General features: G+C 47.6%; 1 protein-coding gene across 2 annotated transcripts in view; it reads left to right on the top strand.

The window, feature by feature from the left end:
* The first annotated feature begins 2,376 nt into the window (after positions 1-2,376).
* LOC147427914 (U11/U12 small nuclear ribonucleoprotein) overlaps positions 2,377-25,964 on the top strand; it is an 81,734-nt gene continuing 58,146 nt past the window's right edge. Inside the window, exons 1-2 of one of the 2 annotated variants that reach the window (XM_086497385.1) lie at positions 2,377-2,592; positions 2,733-3,090. In XM_086497385.1, the coding sequence (XP_086353511.1) occupies positions 2,477-2,592; positions 2,733-3,090 (474 nt within the window). In that variant the 5' untranslated portion in view covers positions 2,377-2,476. The remainder of the gene's footprint in view (positions 2,593-2,732; positions 3,091-25,964) is intronic. The other variant, XM_086497384.1, reaches the window with a different exon arrangement.

Below are 25,964 nucleotides of genomic sequence, written 5' to 3'. Positions count from 1 at the left end.
ATGGATTTGTTTGCATGTGTGTGTGTGTGTGTGTGTGTGTGTGTGTGTGTGTGTGTGAGAGAGAGAGAGAGAGAGAGAGAGAGAGAGAGAGAGAGAGAGAGAGAGAGAGAGAGTATGTAGAGGAGAGGATGCATGTGGCTGCCATCGCCTACACTCACCATGAGCATGAAGAAGGAGAACGAGAGAGAGGGAGAGATGTTGTACTTGCCATCGACATCTTGGGCGAGGGAATGTGCAACATGCATGCTACTCGTAAGGAATGGGGGACTCCCTTGGGACCATAGCCAAGCAGTGACTTTGAGAGACGTCCAAACATTCAAGAGGCTGGCCTGTGTGCGAATTCAATGTTGGGGAGCCCACTTCAAAGCTGCAGCCCCCACATCAAGGACCCCATATATATATATATATATATTATATATATATATATATATATATATATATATATATATATATATATATATATATATATATATATATATATATATATATAGAGAGAGAGAGAGAGAGAGAGAGAGAGAGAGAGAGAGAGATAGATTTAATTATCGTCCACGGAGGTCAGATATGACCGATGGGACCAAAACAAAACATTACATCTGTTCTTTCGGTGGAAGCGTTAGATACATATCAGTTAGGGACTGAGGGTCCATCAGGGGTAAAGGAAAAGGAAAGGATACAGACAAAAAACAAAACCTAGAGGGGGTCAGGTAGAGGGGGAGCTGGCTTGGGAGTTCGAAACTCTTGAATGATGGCTTTACTGCCACGGTAGACTGCCCATTTACCTTGTTTACGAGCTTCATGTATCTTTTTGAGCTGGCTTGCTTTGTGCTAGAGTTGGTTTGTAGTCAATTCCTCAGCAATCCAAAGCTTTGTCCCCTTGAGGTGATAAGATTGGCGCAACAGCCGCGTCCGTTCTTCTTTGTTCTTGAAAGTGAGGATGCATTGGCCAAGAGGCACACGCCTATGTGTGTCATTGATCCACGAGACAGTGTCGGGCTCAATATTGATTGGTTGAAGAATTTCATTGAGCTTGACGATGGATTCTTCGAGGGAATCCTCCTCGGTGCACCATGGTGAGGAGAGTCCTCCAATCCTAATTTTGAGGGCAAAGGATTCCTGTATCCGACATTCTTGTAAGGCTGCTTGTATGTTGTTCTCAATCTTCTTATGCGATGCCTTGTTGGCTTCTTTCTGAGTTGTCTTGACAGTCTCGATGAGAGTAGCTTCAACTTCGAGTTTCTTTGCGAGAAAAATTTCCTTCTCCATTGCTTTTGTATCTTTGAGCTTACACAAGCGTTTTTTCAGTTCAGCATTCTCCATAGCAAGTTCTTGGATATGAGCCTCTAGGGCCGTGATCCGTGCATCTTGACGAGCGGCGATATCTTTCCTGGGCGCAGCTGCCACAACAAGAAAACTCTTGCATGTGTCAGAAGTCGGTGTGTTGACAGAAGTCATGACTGAAGAATCTTTGTTCTGCTGTGCGAAAATCTTTGTCTGTGGTGGCTGAGCTCTACGGTGAAAACTTGCTATGAGAACTTGCTCTTGTGACTGTTTGAAATTGACCTTAGTGTTAATTTGTGAATGATCTCTGTTCACTGAGGCCCGCTCAGGCCTGCTCACTGGAGTCGAGAGGGGGGACTGCTCCTTGAAGTCGGGAGGTCGAGGAGGATGACTGCGCACTATGGGGAGTGCTGTTGCTGCTGTCTGAGACCAAAGGGGCAAAGTCCATGCAAAAGCAGCGTTTCCCTTGCTATCGAGCTGAGGCAAGGGGGGTAGGGCCGCGAGCTGTCAAGCTGAGGCAAGGGGGGGCAAGGCTTAGGTATTAACGCCCTCCCAAGGGCTGCCCTCGCCCCGGGGGGGACATGGTTACACAGGGCAGAAGAGGTGGGCTGAAGCTAGGGCAGAGAGAGAGAGAGAGAGAGAGAGAGAGAGAGAGAGAGAGAGAGAGAGATTTTTTAGTACCTAGCTTTTCATAAATTGAAACGGTCACTGTCCTCCACTAAAGAGGGCAAGACAGTGTACATTGCACAACACAAACCAGAGAGACTCGAAGAGGAGGGAGTGAGTCACCATGGGGAGGTGCCGAAAGGTTCCGGACGCAACATTTGTTGACACGTGGCACCCCCACTCCCATTGCCATTATATGATGTATGATATGATGATATGAATATGATAAATATAGATTTGAATATATGATAAATCTATGATGATATGAATATGAATATGATGAATACAGATCTGAGGGGTATTTTGGCAATCTCCAAAAATTTTCCCCTGAGTTTTTTTTGAAGGCTGGTAGAGGGAGTGTTCCCACACCAATCTGTAGCATAAAGCAGGGCTGAAAACTCATATCTTGATGTAGCAGATGATGGGCAACAATAGGGGTATTTTGGTAATCTTTAAAATTTTTAGGGGTATTTCCCCCTAAGTTTTTTTCGAAGGCACCAGAGGGAGTGTTCCCACGTCCACGAATTCAAAGATGGCGCTTCCTTCCTCTCATGTTCCCCCCTCCTGTCCTCCCCCTTGGCAGACGCCACTTCAGCTCCGCCATCACCTTGCCCGTTTGCTCGACGATGCGGAACTCCTCACAGCTGTGTGAGTTCTCTCTCTCTCTCTCTCTCTCTCTCTCTCTCTCTCTCTCTCTCTCTCTCAACACACACACACACACACACACACACACACACACACACACACACACACACACTTACTTACTGACGGAAGTGCTGCACTGACAGTGTGGATGAACTGGAAGCCTTGAATTCTGTCAAGGAAGTGGCCTCATCTAAGGAAAAAGAAGAGGCCTCCCTAAATGTAGTTTCAAGCTCTTCCCACATACTTGCTCTGTGCGAGGCATTCAAAGGAAGGAGCTTGGATGAGCTTGGTAGAAATGAAGCTTCGGCTTTGGAATGCGCAACTTCATTGCAACAATCTATCATGGATCAAGTTGCCCCTCTCCTTTCTGTATTGGAAGAGAAAGGTGCATGGGAGGAGGTTTCGGCTTTTGCAAGATTGTCTGCCAAGCGATCTAAGATGCTTCGTAATCGTAAGCGCAGGAAAAAGAGACGCCAGCTTGCTGCAGAAACTTGTCGGAAGGTGACTGTTTCATTGATAGAGTGTATAATCATCCTATATAGATATTGTTTTGTTTGAGGATAGAGTCTGTAAGGGAGAAATGTCATTAGGATGTAGAAAGCTACTTTATTAGCCATCATGCTGGAATTTCTTATCAAAATTAGCTGCAAGTGTTTGTATAGACGGACATGATGAGGAACATATTAGTGAAAGAATAATGCTAACCTATACCATGCTTTGTCTACCTACCCGAGTGCTTTCCTGGACTAGTACTACTTTAAGTAGTTTACACTGTAGACACTCACACACACACACACACACATATTTTTTTTGTGATTTAATTTACAAGTGGGAAACCTCAAAGCAAGAAAAGCGACAGGAAAAAAGTACAGTGATAGGAGCTTTATGATGCTCCAAAAGCTAGAAACAATCAAAGAAAATCTTGTAAGCTTCAAGAGAGATGTCTCCCACATCATAAGCATAATGTAGGGCTTGTCCAAGGGAAAACTTGAAGTAAGGGAAAGGGTCAAGTTCCAATGCATGAAACATGCGGGAGTTGCACTGATGCCAAATGGTCCACATAACCCAAAATCTGACCCAGGCGAAGAAGATTTCAAACGGAGATTGTGGCGGTTGAAGAACTCCAAAAATCCAAAATCGTCTGTGAAAGATTCCAGATGGGAAACGAAGGCGCAAAGCAGAGGACACTTGCCTGATGAAAGTCCGGGAGCAGTGGCAATCCCAAAGCAAATGCGTAACCGACTCGTTAGCCTCGTGACACCGGACACAACGAGTAGAAGCAATACGTTGTGCATACAACAAAGTACCAACCGGTAGAGCCTACCATGCATCTCCACAAGAAAATGCGTTCCTTGAGTGGCAAATGACTCCTCCAAATTCGAGAGAGTGTTTTTTGCCACCACAGTTGAGATCTGGAGAGCGACCACAAATGATTTCCACGAGCCACAATCCATGCATCAGACTGCAACAAGGCATAAACAGACCTTGTGGATATACAGTCCATCCTAATATGGCCGAGATGCCAATCAGAAAGCCGAGTCCCCAAACAGAATAGGCACCGAAGAAACATCTAGAAGTAGCTGCTGAATTTGCTGCCATAAGTGTCAATAATGAGCTCCCAAGTCATAACGAATAGCAGCAAGCGGAAAAGAAAGAACCTGTCCCTCATTATCCACCACTTGTTCAACCTGGCAGATCCCTTTTTGCGAAAGAAAGTAAGCTTGTCGAGGAGAACGCTGAACCAGAGTAAGAGAGAATGCTTTGCTCCAAAGAATGCTCTCCAACCGAAGGGAATTTCTTGGAAGAGATTGACGATCGTGCCAGGACAAGTGCAAGGTGACAGCCTTCCAATCCGCAACAAGAGACGAAGTGAAGGGACATCCTGGAATATGTCCATCCAACTACCCAAAAACAACATCCCAATTCGAAGGACGCCAATGACCAAAGGAATGCGTGATAGTGCCTTCACACAAATGCGAAATCATGAGTGTCCATGGCTGTTGCTGATCCACCAGCGTAGGCAGAAGCATGGCTTTGCGAGCCAAAACGGGCTGACGCAAATCCTGATTATTAATCCCTCCCAGTCGCTTAGGCATGCATAGCTTATCCATAGATAGAAACCGCAGTCCTTTCTTGTGGGAGGAAGTACCCAGAAATGTTCGAGCATACACGACATAAAAGAACCAAGGCACCGCTGAGGCCAATATAAAAGTGGCAAATAGAACTGCACATAAGCCATCATTATGCATTGAACAGTCCTAAGTCGCACATGCAATGGCCAAGTGGACAATTTCCAATAGCTAAGCTTTAAGTGGATTCTTTGTAACACCCATTCAAGTTTCTGTGTTGCGGCACATTCCAACCGATCGGATATCCCAAATGGCGTACTATAGTATGAGGGGAAACAATCTCCCCGGGCCATAGAAGCCTATGCCAATCAAATTTCTTCAGAGGCATCAGCTTGGATTCACGAAAATTAACATGCATTCCAGTTGCCAAGCCAAATAAATGCAAAGCATGCATGATCTGTTGCACATCCTCCTTAACGTTTTTGGGCATGAAAAGAGAGTCATAAGCATATGCTTGGCCAATAAATTGCTTTCGAGAAGGCAGAGCAAGACCATGTAGATGACCTAAGGAAGTGAGGGCCTCAAGATGTAGCAACAAGGGGTGCGAAGCAATCGAATAAAGCAAAGCACTAAGAGGACACCCTTGTCTGACCGAGCGCCCAAGATTCCAAGCGTCCGTGATAGAACCACCCAACAAACCTGCAGAAGTGCTCTGAGCATACACGAGAAAAATCACCTTCGAAATTTTCGGCCCAAATCCCAACCTAAAACAGTATTAAAAGCTTTTTCAATATCAACTTGCATAAGCAACACATCCTGCTAAGTGTATTTTGCATATTCCATGTCTATGATGACATTCGCCAAATTGTTAGTGATGTGCCGGCGAGGTATGAAACCATATTGGGATTGATGAAGTCCTTCATGCAGGTAATCCGTAACACGGTTGACTATCATTTTGGCCATCAATTTGTATACTACTGGCATAAGGGTGATAGGCCGCCAATGGGAAAATTGTTCACAAAAGACATGCTTTGGCAATAGCTTGAGCAACCCCTCCTTCCAAGAAAGGGGTACATCCTGCTTTTCCCAAGCCATATTCATCATTGCCAATAAAGGATCCTTAAGGTACTCCCAAAAGGACATGAAGAACTCAACAGTAAGTCCGTCCCAACCAGGAGATTTCCATCTCCCTAAGTCTCTCAGACGTGCATGCAACTCTGCCTCAGTGAACGCAACCTCCAAATCTTGTGCTTGTTGTACAAAGATAATAGGAGCAACATGTGACAGGAAAAGATTACGTGCCTGTTTAGGTTCATGAGTAAGAGGGATCGGAGCTTCAAAGATCTTTCCATAGTGCGCAACCAAAAGTCTCTGCCAACTGTCGGGATGAAGATGTCCACTCTCCAGAGGAAAGCTTAACTCTTTTAATGTCCTGAGAGCGACGAGAATGATGCAAGTGCTTGAAAAACTGTTTGGAAGCACATCCTTTATCAACAAAAGCATGTTGCCTTGCACGTGTGCCATTTAGCCAATTTCCGCTCATCATTATGCCGTATAGCAGTACGGGCTGAAACCAAGTCATTAAGTTAAGTTTTTGAAAGCGTGGAGGAATTAGCCATATCCATCAATCTTTGACAAGTGTCTCTGGCCTGCTGTACATCATCACGCATTTGAGACATGTAATACTTGTCATAATCGCTAACAACACTCTGGATCGGCATCACAAAGTGGAACCACGCAACATCCATATCTATGTACATATGGGAGAGCAAAGGCGGGATGATGTCCACAATCATAGCACGGAAAACGTCATGCTTCAAATATGCATTATTGACATGTAAAAGTCGTCTTTTAGGCAAAGAAGCAATCTCCGTATACAGAGCAAAGTGTAAAGTCAAACATACGGGAGCATGATCCGAAAGGCATAAAGTGTAGTTAACCCTCATATCACATACAAAAGTATCACATTGCTGTGTGTGAAAAAGATACCAGTGGCCGAGGCGAGCTCGATAAGAGGATCAAACATTATGCTGGAAGGTAAATCCCAAATCCCCATCATGCAAAAGTGGCCATAGATCCAATGTATCACATGAATGCACCATATGATCCCAAGCCTGACATTCCATACGCAGCATGTGTGATTGGCCGGTAGTATTATCGGCAACGGCTGGTGCATTATTAAAATCTCCACAGAGAAATGCATCTGAACACCAACTGTACATGGAAATATCTCTCCATAATATGGCACGATCATTGAAGTCGTAAAAGCATAAACACCTCCTAATTCAAAGACTTCCCCATTAACAATACATTGAATCACCATCCATCTTCCGCTTGGGTCATTATAAGCAATGGTTGGCTGTAATTCGTGTCGAACAAGCATAAGCACACGCGAGTAATTTGTATTGCCTGCATAAGCAATCCAATATCCCGCAAAATAAGAAGTCTGACCAGCAAAGTGATGCTGATTATGCGCTTGAAGCACTACCACATCTACTTTACATGTATGTACATAGTGCTAGGTTAGCCTTCACTTGTCATGATTGCATAATCGATGCACGTTATATGAAATGCATCTCAACGAACCGTGCATCCTATGAGATATATATAGAGGACAACAAAGCAAGAGAATCAAGTGGAAGTGCCCATGAGCACATCCACATCCACTGCAGAAACAACCAAAGGCGGATCACAACCAGGGGTAGCAGAGAAGGTCTGAGACCACCTTATCCCATGCCTCTGCCAAAGACTTATTATCATTATAAAAGAGCTTCGTGTGAGATGCAGTCTTTGACAGGGGCACATAATTTCGAGAGGAGGCTGGAGCTCGAACCTTGATCGTCTTTTTGGGAACACTCCAAGCATCCTTCACCGTGTTCTTATCTTTGCCTTTTCCTATTCCTTTCTCTTTTTCCTTTTCTTTCCCCCTTCTATTGAAACCGTAGAAGGGGGTGCAACAGGCATCAACACTTGTTTCCCTTTCCCCTTATCCACAAAGGAGGGCGTTGCCGAACTCGAAGCACCACTGTGTCTGAATTTCGGAGGGGACTTTGAAGGTGGAGAAGACTGTGCAGGGGGTAATGCCGAAGGAGGAAGCTGCAAGTGGGGTTCCGGTCTTTCTGATTGCATGTGACCAAACTTGCCACATTGAAAACAGGGATAGGCAAACTTGCCCCATTTCAACTTAAAAGGGCATTTCCCTACCAACGGGTCACTTGAATTTATCATTATACCAGATGGTGTGGGGACATCTGTATCCCACAAGACACAAACTCTGTTAGTATTTGCATCCAATTTGGGAGGGCACACCACTTTTCCCAATTGGGCAGCCAGATGCGGAAGAAAGTGACGCCATGTACGAGGGAAGTCCACCACCTCCACCCCATACTGGGCATTTATGCCTAACGAGACTCTGATAGTCCTTAGTGTGAGCCCATGGTAATACATGCGTCATTTGCGTGTTGAAGAACAAGGACGACATTCCAAGCAGGCCCTCCCTGGCCTCACTATCTGCCAACAAAACCTCGTAAAATCCTCGAGCTCCAAAATAAACCCCACAAACCGCCTGGCGTTTTAGCATGAAATCCACCCATTGTCCTACATCCTGTGCCGTAGGCCTTTTACTAGGAAAGAGCAGTATAACAACATCTAACGCATACTGGGCAAGAGGATCCATCAACTGCTGAATAGGAATCACAACTTTCTTCTCAGGTTCCGGACCCTCCCAGGCCCTACATGCGTCTTCAAAATCTTCATGCAAGCATTCCTTAATGAGGGCCATTGGATCATTTGAAGAGGAGTCCATCGCTTGCGTCTTTTATAGATGCAGGAGAAATCTGTCATGGAACTTAAGCACAATTGCCAAAGCAATCTGACCTTGTAATGAGATTCTGTTCTTTTGGCCAACTAAGGAGGTGAGAAGACCAAAACCCTAACCTGAGGGACGAGGCTGTATACACACGGAACCTGTTTTTTTAATTATAAAGAAAGCTAAATACACAGAGACGCACACATAGCAAGGCAAAGCACACAAACGCTGTACATAAAAAAGGGAAGAACTGTCTGCTGAGCAGGGCTCTCTCTCCCCCTCTCTCTCTCTCTCTCTCTCTCTCTCTCTCTCACACACACACACACACGCGCGCGCGCACACACACAAAGCTAAGCAGCAATTGAAAACAGGTAGAGGGGGTTGGCTGTCAACTGCGTGCAGAACTGAGCAGCACGCGGGGACTATAGGCCCTAGGGAGCATGGTAGGGCAGCGCGTAGGGCTGCAGGACGTAGAACAGGGCAGCACGCGGTGACCTGCAGGGCATAGAGCAAGTTGTTTGCGTGCAGAGGCTGCAGTACACAGGAATCCCCAACGCGCACAGGGCTCTTCTCACACTTACCAACCCTCCTCACACACACACACACACACACACACTCTCTCTCTCTCTCTCTCTCTCTCTCTCTCTCTCTCTCTCTCTCACACACACACACACACACACACACACACACACACACTTTTTGTTGTTGTAAATCTTGATTGAATTTACAAGTGGGAAACCCCAAATCGAGGAAAACCCACCATAAACAAGAAATACAAATTATGGAGAATCATGAGGCTGCGAAGACTAGAAACAATCAAAGTAAATCCTAAAAGCTTCTAGAGAGGTATCTCTTGCAGCATCCAGAGCAAGTACTTACTTTGATTACTTGCACAATGCTGATACAATGGCTAAATGATGAATGCTGATGTTGAATACTTCATGGTGATGGAAACTTGACGTAGATGCTTGGTTTTGCAAGGCTATGGGCTGAAATGCAAAAACGCTAGGGCTGGTCCTGATCTGCAAGTGAAGTTGCTGCTGGAAACGCCCCTGGATCTGAGGGTAGATGCTGACGATGGATTGAATTTTGGAAACACCGGTGATAGGCTGAAAACGTTGGACAGAGGATGAAAACGCTGATCTGTTACCGATGATGGAAATGCTGGACTGAGGAGGAAAACACCGGCGATGCGGGCTGAAAACGCTGGGTACTAATGCTGCAGGTACTTGGAACGGTTCTGCAGGTTCTCACTTATGCTTGAGTGTCACGTGACACATCCAACCCTATGTGTCCGTGGACAAGCTATAGCATGACCAGGGTTCAGTTCAGTCAAGTCAGTCTAGAATAGGAAGTGATCTGGCACTTTTGTGAGTCTGTTCGCAGACCGTGCATGTCCAGACACTTAGATTAGATGCATATCCTCTGGTTGCACACAGCATGATCATCAGATTACCATTTTTATAGTGCATAGACGTATTTTCCCTATTTTTAATATTTTTCACTTATTATTTTTAAGTGACTTTTGTTGGAAAGTAGGTAGGGCAATTTTTCTAAGATAATGTATAAGCAAACCAAAGCTAGCACTTTCTGGCAGAAGAGGCAGCAGGAGCACCTTGCTCAACAGGCAACTTCTCAGCTAGACCAGCCCCCGCGACAACTTTGGCGTTTTCTCTCACCAGAAGGCCTAGCGTTTTTGCACCAGATCAGCCAGCATTTTTGCACTTGCAGATTCCGGCGGCAGTAGAACATCAGATCTTTTGCATTTGCAGGACAACCGGCAGTAGCAGAGCAGATTTTCAGCCCTAGCGTTTTTTCATCTGCATCATACCCCAGCGTTTTGCAGATTCTCCGCGACGGAACCTCAAGAAACCCCAACGTTTTCAGTTTTAAGCCCTTAGACATTGCAGAACAAGTCCCAAACCTCGCAGATCTCACCTTCCCGCAGCAAATCCTCGCCGCACGGTCAGATCCAGTGAAGTTTACAGTTTCAGCCCGGAAAACGCAGATTTCAGCATCTGCGTTTTCAGCACGTCGTCGTTGCATCGTCGTCATCGCTGTCGTCACCGACATAGAGTCAGAATTCAGCAGATAAAGATTTGCAGATTTCAGCCCTTAGAGTTTTCAGATTTCAGCCCGTCTTGTCGTCGTCCTCATCGTCGTCGACATCGTCGGCAAGTCCAAGCATTGTAGAGATTTGTGCAATCATAAGTAGACCGCTCTCGCCATAGAGAGTGGGGCCTTCGGAGAAGGGTTTTACAACGTCTCTGGTGTCGTATTCTCTTCTCTATCTCTCAGTCTCATGCACTTCCATTCACAGTGTCCATTCACTTTGTTTGTGTCCATTGCACTCTCTCACTAAAGGAACGGAAGGCTCTCCCTTCCGTAAGTAAAAGGAACCTTGAGCACAGTTTGGAGCACTCATCTTGAGCAAAGATGAAACATTCATTCCGCCGCACCTTACATTGAGAGGTGACCCTTGAGGTCACGTATATAGGACTTTCAAGCTGGGTCGAGCAGTGATTTATTGAGCCCTGCGACCTTTCTGAAAGAAGTGCCTATTATTATTAAGTGACTTAAGGGATTGTTCGTATGCCTGACTGAAGTGATTGTTCATATGCTTATATGTTGAACTGACTATACTGTGCAAGAGAGGGTATGCAACTATGACCTACCTGAACATGCACGTCCTGCTACAAAGTGCCAGGCTAGGTCCTAAGCTAAACTAAGACTGATGCTAGACTATAGCAGTAGCTTGTCTATGTGGCTGAACTGCAGTGCGCACGTGACAAACTTCTACCTGTGGATAGTTTCTGTACTTCTGATGCTGAATGCTTTTGATGCTTGTGGATGCATAAGACGATAAAAACTCCTCCAAACTTGTGGATATTGCGGATGTAAGTACTATTGCGATGTACACATTGACCATACAAGTTACTAGGTAGCCTTGCTACTGTCGCAGAATACCAACCTTGATGCTGACTCTGCCTTGCGAGCAAGTACTACCACTCAAATAGTCCTGTCGTGAAAACATTGTAGGTGAAGATGAGAGGTAATGGTGCTCAGAGGTATTTCCAAGGGTTGCTTGTCGACGGAAGTGGATGCACGCTACATGCGAATGTGAATGTAGAAGAGGGTTAGGGGTCCTTTTTCCAACTCCTTCCATATCCGCATAGGAGGCAAGTAGATCTTGAGATCTACTTGGTACTTAAGATCTGGATTTTCGTGTATCCAATGTTAATCTTCGTTCAAAGACATAGCGATGGACTAAGGGTGGGAGTGGCTAATAAGTTTGGGGCAGTGATGCGAAGCTTCTTTGAGAAAAAAAAATGAGAGAGGTTCTTTGGGTTCTTGGTTCTTCCCTTGAGTTCGCAAAGCCGAAGCACGCACGGAGCTCTGATACCAATGTCAAGTGTAGCGGAAGTGATTTGTGTGTCAAAGTCGACGATGCGTAAGTGTAGAGACCAAGGAGAGAGAGAGAGAGAGAGAGAGAGAGAGAGAGAGAGAGAGAGAGAGAGAGAGTCTCTTGAACCAATCAACCTTGGCAATGAATAATTGGATGTGTATACAATGGAGGCAAGGGGTTGCTTATATAGCAAGCCCAATAAATTGCCCTATCCAAGACTTTGACAAATAAGTATTACACTAAAACCCAAACTAAATAATGGGATCACATTGGGCAGTTTACTTGAGATGCCTAAACTTTAACACCCTCTCTACAGCTCATAGTGGACATCAATAGCGAAACCAAGTCGATGAAGAAGCTACCATGGACACCCCAGAAAGTGGCCACCAACTGGATACACCTCAGTGTTGCTCTCCTCAACTTTGTACCTGAAAGTAATGCCATCTTGAGCATCGGTTGCCTTTGTAGAAACTTTAAACTGTAAACCATACTACGTCCAATAATCCCCAATCATGAACTGTGAACACATCACGTCCAAAATATAAAACTCCAAGATAATGAACTGTTGGAACACATCCTGTCCATAATCTGACCAACAACAATGAATTGGCTAGCCCATGCATAGTGTATTAGACGTATGATTGGTTCCTTGCCAGATGCATGTGCATTGAACTCCAACCTACGCGTCCAAACACCAATAACTTGAACTCCAACACAAGGGTCCAAATTAACTATAGGGAGCATTCATTGCTTGCCCCTCTCTGCCACTCACAAGCCTCTCACTGGCTGAAGCTAGTGGTGACACCTGTCATTTGACTAGAAATCTGATGTCGAGGCCACTGTGACCGCTTCCACGTGTGCCATGCCGATCTCCTCTGTCAAATCTTTATTACCGTAATCTCTATGTCACAAACTAGGTGACATGGCATGGCCCTGGGCATGTGGCAACAGACCCGAGCACACACACACACACACACACATACACACCCGTGAAATGCGCAGTGACATGGCAGAAATTCCGGATTTTTTCCACAAGCTAATGACGTGGCAGGACTGTACGGCAGTCTCTGCAAATCGTGGCGCAAATTATGGCAGTTGTACGGAATCTCAGCTTTTGTGTTGTGAAAAAGCAGTGAAAATCCTACGCAATAATTAGGAGAGCTTTTGGGCCTTGCTTTATTTTTAAGCCTATTTCAAAAGAGCTTTTGATTTTGGCAGCTTTTGGGGCTCTGCTTTTAGCATCCCTTGTAAACTTATAAATAAGTGGGCAGGGCTCTCACTTCTAAGAGCATGAGGACGCAGAGTCTGAGAGTGAGAACCCTCCCACTCTCTTGTACTTTGAACACAGATTAATACAAAAAGAAATACCGAAAGGGGCGCCAGTCTTTGGGGCCAATATCTCTAGGCACGGAACTCCGCCGGGCCATGTCGAATCAATTGTGAGCTGTGAACTGTTTTGAAGTGAATCTTTGCTGTGTCGCGGTAGAATCTTGACTTGGAGTGTCCAAGTTTGTTACACTCTGTCTAGCTTACCTTTGTCCTTGTCTATCTGTGAGTTCGTGCTTTTGCCTTTGGCTTTAGACTCTCGAGCCAAACAAAGCATCAAGTCACATTCATGACAATTGTGATCGTACCTCGTGGGTACCAAGGCAGCTAACTGAGTACTGGTACTGCCATCCGTGTCAAACTGACCTTTGTCGTCGTTCTCTATCAAACTCTGCCATTTGCTTTTGACTTCACAAACTTGAGCCAAACAATTATCCGGGTTCCTTGAGAACTGTGCTGGTGTACATACCGCTAAATGGATGGTTGACGATCCGTTATCCATAGCTTTTGGTTGCTTTTGGTCGTTGTTGTGGGGCGTGCTGGAGCAAGGGAAGGCCATGATGAAGTTGCAAAGAACGGGTAATCTGGTATCTTTTTGCCCAAATTCCTACTTTTGCCCATCTTGCCCCGCGTTCCGTCGTTCCGCCTCATGTTCTGCCCCGTTCCCCCCATTCTGGAACACCGTTCCTGTTACACCCCGTACCGGAACGATGTTCCGTTCCCAACTCCGTTTCGAGAACGGGACTTGTTCGGAACGCCGTTTCAAAACGTTTGGGTTGTGTTCCCCCTGTTCCCTGTTACACCGTAGAGCTTACCCCCCGGGAGTGGTGCAGTGAGAGAGGTGTGTTGGGAGCTCGTCTGTGGCCTGACACTCTAGTTCATTTGGCGGGCCCGTTGCTTCCGCATCTTCGAGGCACGCCCTGTCCCACCGGCGGAGACTGTTCGTGATTTTTGGCTGGAGGTGATCCATACTCTCACGGATCAGTTCAAGAGACTTCAAAGCAGCTTCAACCGCATGCTGGAGCGTAGAGAGGCGTTCCTACGACTCTGGCGCCCTAGGCCGTTCTTCACCATGGTCCAGGGTGAGCCCAAATGGCACTACCGCCCACCTGTGTGGCTTTTCCCTCCTCCCATCTCTCGATTTAGCCCTCATTGTACATATGTTGTATTTCATTGGGAGAGTCTCCCCTTATGGTTGGTGTAGCCCTCTCTAGTAGAGGTGGTTGTAGCCCTATGGGCAATTTTATTAACTAATGGAAGGATATCTTTCTTGGAAAAAAAGAAAAATATGAGGACACCCGGACAAGGTGGGTGGCTGACAGTGCAGTCTAAATGCATATGCAAAGGGTGGCCAGCCCAGAGGCACACTAGCCGTACATGCATGCCCTAGACCTATGAAGCAGCAGAGTGGTGTAAGTCTAACACCCCCTCTCAGCACTTGATGCTGAACAAACCGCGTGAAGCCAAAGATGTGAGGCAAATGATGAAGATGTCTGCTGTTTTAGGTGCAAAACCCTAAACCTGCAGAAAAACACAGCAGGTTGTAATTCTCTGTTTTGGACCATTTCGAGCGGAGCGAGCACACCTACGCGTGTCACGTGCTCCCGCACGCAATGGGACAGTTCCTCTGTAAATCGGACGAGTTTTCACGTGAGAAAGCTCCCCGTTTTCGCATTCCTTCGTGATGGAACTGTACGTACCTGAAAAGGCTTAGCAATTAGCTAATACAGTTCCCGTACAGAAGGCTCTTGCCTTTGCAAACACACATAAAACCCCCAGAATCGTACATGGTCATCTGAGAAGCCGAACTAGAGGGGCATTACCATATGTGCGAAGGGGAGAGAGAGATGCGTGAGCAAATCGTCGCGCTACATAGAGCAAGGGAGAAGGCAAGCTTTCCATTAAAGTTGTGAGCACCTGCACCTACTACTCACACACACTGTAGCACTTAATGAACAAAATCAGCCTCCTCTCTCAATTTGGGCGCCCCCTCTTCATGCAGATTTGGCTGAATGATCTGGAGCCGCCATGTGTCCCTTATGCCTCTTTTGAGTTAATTTCGTAGTACCCACCAACTTATAAGTGTCGCGAGGGGCCTAAATGACTTTGAACTGAGCCTAGACACCCTTTCACTGCTCGGATTCCTGTGCCGATTGGCCCGACCAACTCGTGGTGACCCGCCCTTCTCGATTGCAGGTGAAACTCTCGGCTGTCGGCCGTTTCACACTGGCCATTCAATGTCCGAGCATTTGCAACTTCAAAAAGAGGGTCCCAAAAATTAAACAAAAATCATCGGAAAGAAACCAATAAGTCAAGTTAGCAATTGCCATGTCCTCGTGACAGTATGGGCGGGATGGTAAAAGAGCTAAGTAGGTGGGTGGCCTCTTTGGATCCCGTGATGTAATCCATTGTACTCCCCCCCCCCCCCCCCCCGCGGCTATAACTCCATGTGGTATACATGTTAGCCCTCCTGAAGTGGGCCATTCGGCCAATCTATTTTAAATAATGAGGCGGTGCTGAGAGCCTAATCTGAGAAAATGGTGGCGGTACTCTGTGATGCGGGTCGTGTCTGCCGAATCTCTCATGGTAGTCTCCTCATGTGTGGCGTGCAGTGCCACCGGGTTCTCTATGTTGTATGTTGTAACTGGTCACAACATGACCTGGCATTGGGAGACAAGGAAAACTTGCCCCAATGTAGAGTACTCCATAATCTCATCTGATAGGCATGCATATGGGAATGGTCTATCCTCCGGGCTCCCCATGCTCTCCATCTATGTAGTGGCAAATCTGGAGCTTGAGGGGGGGAAGTAGCAAAGGGCAATGTAATTGATCCTGTCCCGTGATAGTTGAAAGCGAATCCAAAGGTAGTGGGCTTCGGGTCCCGTGCAACAATCTGTATCCTGCTCTGGAGTCCCTGATTGAAGAGTATAGCCACCCCACTTGACCCTCGTGGAGTGTGCTGGCGAGTACTCCCTCGATGTGAGGACTCCCACTGAAAGCCGTGGATCCTCGGTAGACTCCGCTATGGGCTCTCATGTGTCTCCGTCAAGAGAATGAGGTCCCGTCCTCTCATCATCTCCTCAAGTGTCTCTAGGTGTGTCCATAGATCCCTGTTGCAGTTCCAAACCGCAATATGGATCTCCTTATGTGTCTCATAGGCCACGAGTCCCGTCTTACCATCGACAATGACCCTACCATCTCGGTATACCGCCTTCTTCCCTTCTTTACAAGCTTTTTTGACTCTAGGCATACATGCACAGCGGTGGCTTGTTGCATCTTTGTGAGGTCGTTGTCACGGTAGATAGGTGGCCCTCGAGCCCTCTCAAGATGGCTTTCTTTCGGATGAATGAGGTTCGAGACTCCTTGGAGGGGAATTGGAAGATGAGGGCTCTTTTCTGTAGGTCTTTGCCAGCTCTCCAATCTTTGGAGAAGGGTTGCTCCTCATCTTCCTTGTACCTGAGCTTCATGCATAGGGCTTTCCCATCGCTCTCACGTGTGGACCCCTCCTCTTCTTTGATGCCAATCACTCATACATTGAGGCAGGGGGCTTGTCGCATCTTTGGTTGTGTGTATGATGAGTGCCTCATCTATTTGGGCTTCCGCTCTCGCCTCTTTTTTGATATTCTTCTTGACTACTTCGACCCATCCTTCCTTGGTGGCCTCCTATTTGTCGTCTCGATGCTTGACGTGAGAGCTGGCGCATGACAAGGGGCTGCAAGAGGGAGGGCGGAATCACCAGTGCGCAACCCCGACTCAGGCGAGGAGGTCGATGATTCCCTTGAATGAACTAAGAACTTGTAATAAGTGTAGTGGCTAATGCCCATTTACACATGTCTTTCTTGCATAGTGCTGTAGGCATTTGCCTTTCCAAAAACACACAGAAAATGGATGCAAAAGATGTTCTTGTTAGAAATTTGTTAAGACTGTTGTAGCAAGCTTGTTGTAGGAGAAAATATTTTCATACAGGACAAAAGATGTTGCAGAATCAAAGTTTCTTATGTAGCAGATAGCAAAGTAATTCCGGGAACTATTTCAATTGTTTGGCCAAAATTTTACGCCCGTTCATTTAATAGTTATGGGTTGGAGTCTTCAAATTTTGAATCCACTAGGTGTGCCAAGTGTTATCGGGCTAACCCGCTAACCAGTAGAAGCAAGTCACTAGGCACAATGCAGATTTAGATTAGCTGAATCCCGTTGGCAATCACAAAGGCAAGGCGCCAGATGGACATTCAGACATTCACATAGTTATTTAGATGTAGCATTCATTCCCAATACATAGAGTGCAATGTCTTCTGCATCTTGTGTAGTGTCTTTCTTTCTAGTCTAAGGGAGGTGCACCACAGAAGCACTCATGCACAGTCTTTCGACATTGCATAGATGCACGTGTTGGACCACAAGGCCCAAAAACAGGATCAGTGCATCCTCCTTGCTTTCTAGCGAAAATTCTGGTAATGCATCTGGACCCTCAAGATCAGCCGCATGATGTGTTGTTTCATGTGGATGATAGCGCATGCAAGATTGCCTGTTGGCGCTTGGGCTGTAGTCACTGGTCATGATTCGACTTGTCAGAGATGTACTTTAGAGTTGTTTATTAGAGTGGGCATACATGACGAGTTTGTGACGTGGGGGGTAGTTGCATGGCTTTTGCAATTTTCAGGGTCACACACCTTTTTTCAAGGCTTGCTAGCAGATTCAGTCTTCATGCTTACTTCCTTAAGATATAGAGTGGGCACTCTACAGATGATCCCAGATGCAGATCACCAGCTGGACTTCTACTAGTGGGACATGGTTTTCACTACAATATGCAGCATCACTCTTTGGACCATGCGGAAGGCTTGATATGCTCACATTCTGGGCTCGCAGTCTTCCCCTACATCCACAATTTTGACAGCCATTTGGACCGAGCTGTTGCATACTCTTCGAAGTGAGTGGGATACTTCAACAGGCTCCTTCAGGGCAGCGGAGCAGCGTAGATGTGCCTTTCTTCACACATGGGCGAGATCATCAGTTCTTTTTAGTCAGGACCATGCCCACATCACATGGCATTATGCACCCAGTGGTTCATTTTGCACTCATCATACAGGCCACCTTGGCATATACATAGCCTTCTCTCGCTTTTGTACTTCCTCTGGGTGATAGGCCATTGAGCATCTCTAGAGGTCTCTCATGTACACAGAATACAGTCACTTTTCTCACCAAAAAAGGGGAAGGGGAGAGAGAAAGAAAGAAAGAAAGAAAGATTTTATTTATGTCTTCAAAAGGCCAAAGAAAACTGGCCTATGAGACAAATCCATGTACAAAAATGTGAATATCCTCTGGATATCTGGTATGTGCAAAATGACCGGGTAATAATGGCATCCGGTGTACAAAGTGTAGTGTGGTAAGTGACCGGGTAATAACAAAGCATCCGGTGTGCAGATGTGGGGGTGACCGGGTAATAACAAAACATCCGGTGTACATAGAGAGGCATGTATGTGTGTAGTGAGTGAGGGGAGGAGGGAGGGGGGTGGTGTGGTACATCAACTCCATCCAGGAATGATGGCAGGGTGTAGTATCTGGTACATCCGTGAGCCTGATGTGAGGACTCTGGCTATGCCCGCCATGTCTAGTGTCTGCTCTGCTCTCCTCTAAATATATACTGTTTGTCGATCCTTGATGGCCGTCGGCCCTGGAGCGATATCCTGGTAGTCGTGGTCTCCGCCTAGCTCTGGCCTCCTCAGCTCGTATCAAAGTCATCCCCTGATGTGTGGATGGCTGTGGCTGCATGGGTACTCTAGCCTGGAAGTAGTCTGTGAGGTGTGTCTGCCTGTCCGATCCTCCATCTTCCCCCGTCTGGAGGGCTCTCTCTCTATGCTGGTGCATCTCCACCAAGAGTCTCCCAAGTAGTCTCTGATCTAATGATGTCATCACTGTTTGTAATGAGACCTCTGGCTTGTCAAATAAAGTGGGGTACCGTGATCTGATCTCCTCATAGTGATGGCATCTGCATAAGAAGTGGCTCCCACACTCTACCTCCTGCCTGCATAATCTGCATATCCTGGCCTCGCGTGGGACCTGTGCTGCTCTGCCGCTCTCAATCTCAAGCTGGTGGGATGATACTCTGAGCTGTCCGATGGGTACCCTCATGCCATGTGGTAGATATACATCCATGTAGTGGGGCCTCTGTATGAACCTATCCTCTGTGAGCCCAAGGAAATGATCTCTGTAGTATGACATCTTTGTGGCCAATGGTCGCGAAGGTGTGAGCCGAGTCTGCTCTACATGCCTCTGTATGAGCTCATATCTGATAACTGTGTTCCTCTCAGTGTGTGAGAGGGCCTAGCGTGGTGCACTGGATCATACTGGGAGGGAGGCAATCTGTTCATAGAGTAGCCGTATGTCTGAAGCCATCTAGTCACATGCGTACCATGATCTCTCATCCCCAGAGTCTGCTAGCCTGCGGGAGGCCTCAAGAGCAAGGCGAGGTAGTCTATTTGCCCTCATGCCTTGCAACCTGTGGAGGTATCCCACTGTTTGAAATAGCGCCTCCACTACCATGGGTGGGGCACCAAACTCTGCTCTCACAATATCATGTGGGATTGATGGCTTGCTCCGGATCATCCGGGCAAGCAACAATATCTGTGGTCTCTCGAGTTTGCTCCAAGCCTGCTCTGATAATCCTGGGGTCCACACTGGGGCAGCGTATAGAAGAGTTGGTGTCACTAAAGTATCAAATAGCCAACTCTTCGTGCGGGGCTCCTGGAAATGTGTCTGATGGCATCCCCTCTCAAGCATGGCTAGAGCTGCATACGCTCGTGTGGTACGATCTCGGGCTGCCTGTGCCATAGAGAAGCGGCCAGTCCTGGCTGTAAAGGTGATGCCCAAGTATACATATGACTCTACTACCTCAATCTGGCTGCCCTCAAAAGGAAAAACTGATCTCCTCCGAACAATGCCTGATGTGTGGAATATCAAAACCTTGGTCTTGCCAAGGTTCACTGTCATTCCTCTCTGTGTACAAAATAAGTCTAGAGCCTGTATGTGGAGCTGGAGATCCTCCTGTGACTCTGCGAGTAAAATAATGTCATCAGCATATAGCATAATATGTACCTGAGTGCCTGATAGGTCGGCGCCTGCTCCTCCTCTCTGTTGGATGTAAGTCTCTATCTCATCTATGTATAGACCAAATAGAGTAGGGGAGAGTGGACACCCCTGTGTTACCCCGATGGTGCTAGTGATGCTATCTGATAGTCCTCCTGGGCATCTGACCCTGCCTGACACTCTCTCATACAAAGCATATATGGCCCATATCATGTCCGGGGGTATCCCAAGAGATATGAGTCGCTGTAGTAGTCTCTCTCTGGGGACCGTGTCAAAGGCTTTGCGGAAGTCCACAAAGCAACAATAAAGGCGTCTCCCTCGGCTCCGTGACTGCTCTATCAGGCATCTGAGAGTGAAGATGTGGTCCACAGTAGAGAATGTGCGTCTGAAGCCTGCCCATTTGGAGGCGTGTAGCCCCTCGGTCTCTGCATATCTGCTCAACTTTGACTCTAAAACTGCTCCATAAATCTTGGCCATCATATGACCAATCATGATAGTCCTGTAGTTGGCTGGATCCATGCGGTCTCCAGCCTTATGTATAGGCACAATAGTATGCATAGTCCAGCTTTGTGGGAATCCCTCTGCCAATGCCCTGTTGAACAGGTGTGCAATCAATGGAGCCAAAGTGTGTGTAGCGTATATAAAATGCTCACCCTGAAGCTCGGTGTGGTCCGCGGCTCGGCGGTGCTGTAGACTTTGAATGCCTCGTCTCACCATATCTATGGTAAAGAGAGTGGGAGCTGTAGGTCGGGGGGCTGCCGGGTGTGGAAGGGGGGGCTCAGCCGGCACCTGATAGAGTGTCTCTGCATATGCATGCCATACCGCTGGGTCCTCTATAGGAGTGGGTGGGGTCCGCTGTCTCATATCTCTCCAAGAGATCACTGCCTCTCGACTCTGAAGTGTATGGTACATATCCCACCACTGTGTCTCCTCAAAGGCTCTCCTCTTACGTCTAGTAAGAGTACCCATCTGTCGGTGCATCTGTCTCTTGGATATCTGCCCAGTAATATGCTGTGCCCTAAGCCTCTGATATAGCTGTCTGCACTCATCATCATACCATCTATTCTGGGGCATTGTCCCAGATCGTGGTGTGTCGTTGGAGTGCATGGTCGAGGGAAAGCTCTCGAGCGCTGCTGAGTGGAGTATGGAGGTGAGCTCAGTGGTGAGTGTGGAGAGTGGGGCGTCAGGGTCTAGCTGGCTGATCCCTGCGTACACATGGTATCTGTAAATCTCGGAAAGCTCCTCACTGAAGTGTATAGTGGTATGTTGCATGGGGGGCTAGAGAGGTGGTGTCGGTAAACTGGTCCTGAGAGAGAGGCTGAGATATGTATGATCTGCGCCGATGGGCCGTGGTGGTATGGTAAAGGAGCGTACAATATCCATGGCCCCTGTGGAGCCTAAGATGTAGTCTATTGTGCTCTTGCCTTTCCTGCCTCCCTGTCCTGTCTTGCCTCCCTTTTGGAAGCAAGTGTATCCACCTGACATAGGCCAACGGGACATCCCATTGTAGATCAGGAGGTGGTGCGCTGATCCTAGTGCCAGTAAGTGTGATCCGTATCTGGTAGGGTCACTCCCTCTGTCCTTTGATGTCCTCCCTAGTCCCACATCCTCCGCCGCTATGGTATGGAGTAGGGTGGAATCATCAAAGTCATATATCTCGCACTGTCGGCTCCGTGTGCGGGCATTGAAATCACCTACCAGTAGGATCTCTCCCAATGCCGCGTAGTGTAGGAGGTCCTCCGAGAGAACCGAAAAGGGTGACTGTGACTGTGGTCCCTCCTCCTCCTCTATCATACTCTCATCGGCATCCTCCTTTGGTGGCTCCTCTAGTGTCGTAGATGCCTGTCGTATCTCTATATGGTCTGCGAGATGTGACCCGCGTGGGGGGAAGTAGCACAGTGCAACATGTATGGCTCTGTCCGGGGCTAGTTGTATCCTCACCCACATGAAGCGGGCCTCTACATCTCTGCTCACTAATGTGACCCTGGTCTGTAGCTCTCTCCTCACTAAAAGAGCAATCCCCCCTTATCCTTGTGATGTCCCCTGTCTCCCTTGTGGATCATCTGTATGTGGACTCCCAGTGGTAGCCCCGGACATGTGGTAGACCTCTCTCCTGGCTCTAGTGTGTGTGTGTCAGCATCACAATGTCTCTCTCCTCCATCACCTCCTCGAGTCTGCCTGGCTGAGTCCATAGGCATCTGTCACAATTCCATACTCCGAGTGTGATCTCATGTCGTGTCGCCTCCGTTGTGGTCTCCGTAGTCTCATAGGCCACGAATCCCTATGCGATGGGTTTTCCATCTATAAAGATTCGTCCATCTCTATAGAAAGCCTTCTTGCCCTCTTTCCTTGCTTGCGTGATTTTGGGCATACAAAGCTTTCGATGCTCCACTTGTGTCTTGGTAAGATCCTCATCAATGTAAATGGGGCTCCTCCTAATCCTCTCAATGCAATCCTCTTCTTTAGGAAGGTGATTTTGTCCATGAGGTCTTTGAATTGTAGCATGAGCACCCTCTTTTGAGGGTCTTTCGCTACCCTCCATGCTTTGGTGAAAGGGTTGTTGGTGTACCAAGTTTGGCACACAATGTTCTCCCGTCACTTTCTGGTGATGATCCATGTTCCTCTTTGATACCACTTACCCTTACATTGAGCCTACGGGCTTCTCTCATCTTCTTCTCCTCGAGGGTGGCATGCATCCATAGTGTCTCTTCATGCCACTTCTCTTCCTTTACTTCCTTTGTGATTTTTTTACACACGACATCTACCCATCCTTCCTTGGTGGCCTCCATCTTGACCTCCATGGCTTTGGTGAGCTCCTTGGTGATTTCCTCCTTGATGGCTTCCTTATCGGCCTCATGTATCTCCCCTTCTTCCTTGAGGTCTTTTGATGCCGCCACTCCTCCCTTCAAGACGCTGACCTCCTCTTTGAGTCCTGTGATTCGCTCCTCTAGTTGCTTCCGCTCTTCCTCCATTTGCTTTATCTTCTCCACCATCTTGCGTACCTCGGCATTCAATGCCTTGTCTGCCTCCTTCTTGGCTTGTGTGACCGCTCTTGCAATCATTTCCTCCACTTCTCTCTTATCGAGAGGCGCCATGTCCTGTTTTCCGGCAATTGTGTCCCGGTTGTCTCAAAGTTCTGGACCAAAAGGCAACTGCCCGAAGCTCCTCCTGATCAAGCAGAAAACCACCTCCAACTCACAATTGAAGCTCTCAGAAAACCAGGAGGAGCTGCTCCAGGAGGTAAGAGAGCTCCAGGAGACCAACGATGGCGACCATGGAGGACCAGCTGGAACGGGCTGGGAAAGGGGCTTTTGTGCCGCTTGGGGAAAAGAGACGTTGGAGATAGGTCAACAAGTAATCCAAGCTGCAGCCCGCGATGAGGGTACGGGGTGTGTGTTGGGGGGGCTGGGTGTTAGGGCCTACAGGTGAGCACTGTCGCACAGGCGGGGATGAGGGGTGCAGCCCAGGTGGCGCAGGCAGCAGAGAGCATTCCAGGTGGCGCGCGTCTCCAAGCCAGCAGCAGGGGCGACGGCGGTGAGAGAGAGAGAGAGAGAGAGAGAGAGAGAGAGATGAAATGAAATGAAATGTTATATTAACGTCTTCAAGAGGCCAAAATGACCTATGAGATCAAAAAGTTACAATTGGTGAATCTGATACCATGTCTGAGTACGGAAATTACAAAGTTACAAAGAACTATCATGAAGACACTAAAGCACTAAGGAGAAAGGAAATAGGGGGGGGGGGGGGGGGGGGGGGGGGGGCGTTGGTTTTGTGGGTTCAAAGAGAGAAATGAAATGAAATGTTATATTAACATCTTCAAAAGGCCAAAGTGACCTATGAGACCAGAAAGTTACAATGTGGTGGATCTGATACAAAGTCAGAGTAACAAGATGACAAAATGACAAAATAAAATACTATGGAATCATAAACTGCTAGGTATGAACTAAGCAGCTAGCTGGGATACCTAGATCACAAGAGATCCAGCATCGGTCGCTGGGGGATCTCAACAATCTCCTCCATGGTCAGTAGTCTGACCGGGCGTCGTGCATGTCGGGCCAAAGTGATCCGAATCCTCTGATGCAGCCTCCGTCGATGCTATGTAGTCCTCCGCAGTCATGGGCATCTGGATCTCCCCATCTCGGTTGATTAGTGTGCCTTTGGTGTGAGGCGACGAGCTCTGCTGTGGTAGTAGCTCCTCTGAGTGTCCAGTGGCAGTAGAGAGAGAGAGAGAGAGAGAGAGAGAGAGAGAGAGAGAGAGAGAGAGAGAGAGAGAGAGAGAGAGAGAGAGAGAGAGAGAGAGAGAGAAATGTTATATTAACGTCTTCAAAAGGCCACAATGACCTATGAGACCCGAAAGTTACAAAGTGGTGGATCTGATACAAAGTCAGAGTAACAAAATAACCTAACCACAGTACAAAACAAAGATATATACTATGGGGTCCTAAGTTGGTCGATGTGAGTCAAGCAAAAATTAAGCAGAATAATGGGCGGCTTGTTGGGATAGCTGAATCACAAGAGATCTAGCATCGGTCGTTGGCGAATCTCATCAATTTCCTCCATGGTTAGTAGTCTGACCGGGCGTCGTGTATGCTTGGCCAGTGTGCTCCGAATTTTTTGTCGTAGCTTGCGTCGATGTTGTGTAGTTCTTCGCAGTCGCGGGCGCCTGGATTTACCGAATTCAATGGCTCGGTCAATCAGTGTGCCTCTGGTGTGAGACGGGGGGGAGCTCTGCTGTGGGAGTGGCTCTTGCGGCTGTCCCGTGTCTGCTCTGAAGAAGTCTGTGATCCGTCTTTGAGACTGGCTAGCCTCGCCATTCATCAGGCTATCTCTGTGTCTGCGCAGCTTGAGCAAGAACAAACCCAGGCATCTCTGATCTTCGTATCCCATGACTCTTGAGAGTGGTCCAAAACCCTCTCCAAGCAATGGAAGCGGCCTCGTATCTCGTAGTAGACGGGGCAGCGGCATGTATAGTGTAGCTCTGCCTCAGGTTCCATGTTACACAAGGGGCATGTCCTGTCCTCTGCTGGTACTCCGTTGTATCTCCCAGTCTCAATCCGCAACTGGTGAGAAGATGTGCGTAACTGGCCAATAGCACATCGTATCCCATGAGACAAGTGGGTATCCATGTATCTGGGTCTCGCCAGAAAACCATCTTCCGTAAGTTGGAGGAGGTGGTCTCTGTAGAAAACCATATTCGTGCCCAATTCCTGTGCTGGTTGTATCCATGTCCTCCTTGTGTCTAGCTGGGTCAGGTTTTGGCGGATGAGCTTGGTGATCTCTGACTGTGTAAGAGTGAGAGATGGTGCATCCAATGAGTACTGGAATGGTGGCAGCCTGTCTATGCTGAACCCATGTGCCTGAAACCATGATGTCATCTCCCCATACCAGCATGTTGTATCTCCTTGTATGGCTAGCTGTCGAGAGGATTCAAGTGCTATGCGAGCATATCTGTCTCTAGGAAGTGCCCATGTGCGGTTTATGAAGGAGACTGATCTGGTGAGCGCCTCGACCACAAGTGGGGGGGCCGCTAGCTCTGCTCGGATAATGGCTCGTGGTACTGATGCCTTGGCTCTAATGAGCCGCGAGATCATAGAGACGAGAGGTTTCTCTATGTTTCCCCATCCGTTTGAGCGACCCGGCCTCTCGTGGTGATCCAGTGAAGGTCCCCATATCTCGGTTCCATAGA

The sequence above is a fragment of the Adiantum capillus-veneris genome, chromosome 23 (genome assembly GCF_014529385.1).
Source record: "Adiantum capillus-veneris isolate H3 chromosome 23, ASM1452938v2, whole genome shotgun sequence".
Taxonomy (NCBI): domain Eukaryota; kingdom Viridiplantae; phylum Streptophyta; class Polypodiopsida; order Polypodiales; family Pteridaceae; genus Adiantum; species Adiantum capillus-veneris.
The sequence above is the reverse complement of the archived record's forward strand: the minus strand, read 5'-3'. Positions and strand labels throughout refer to the sequence as shown.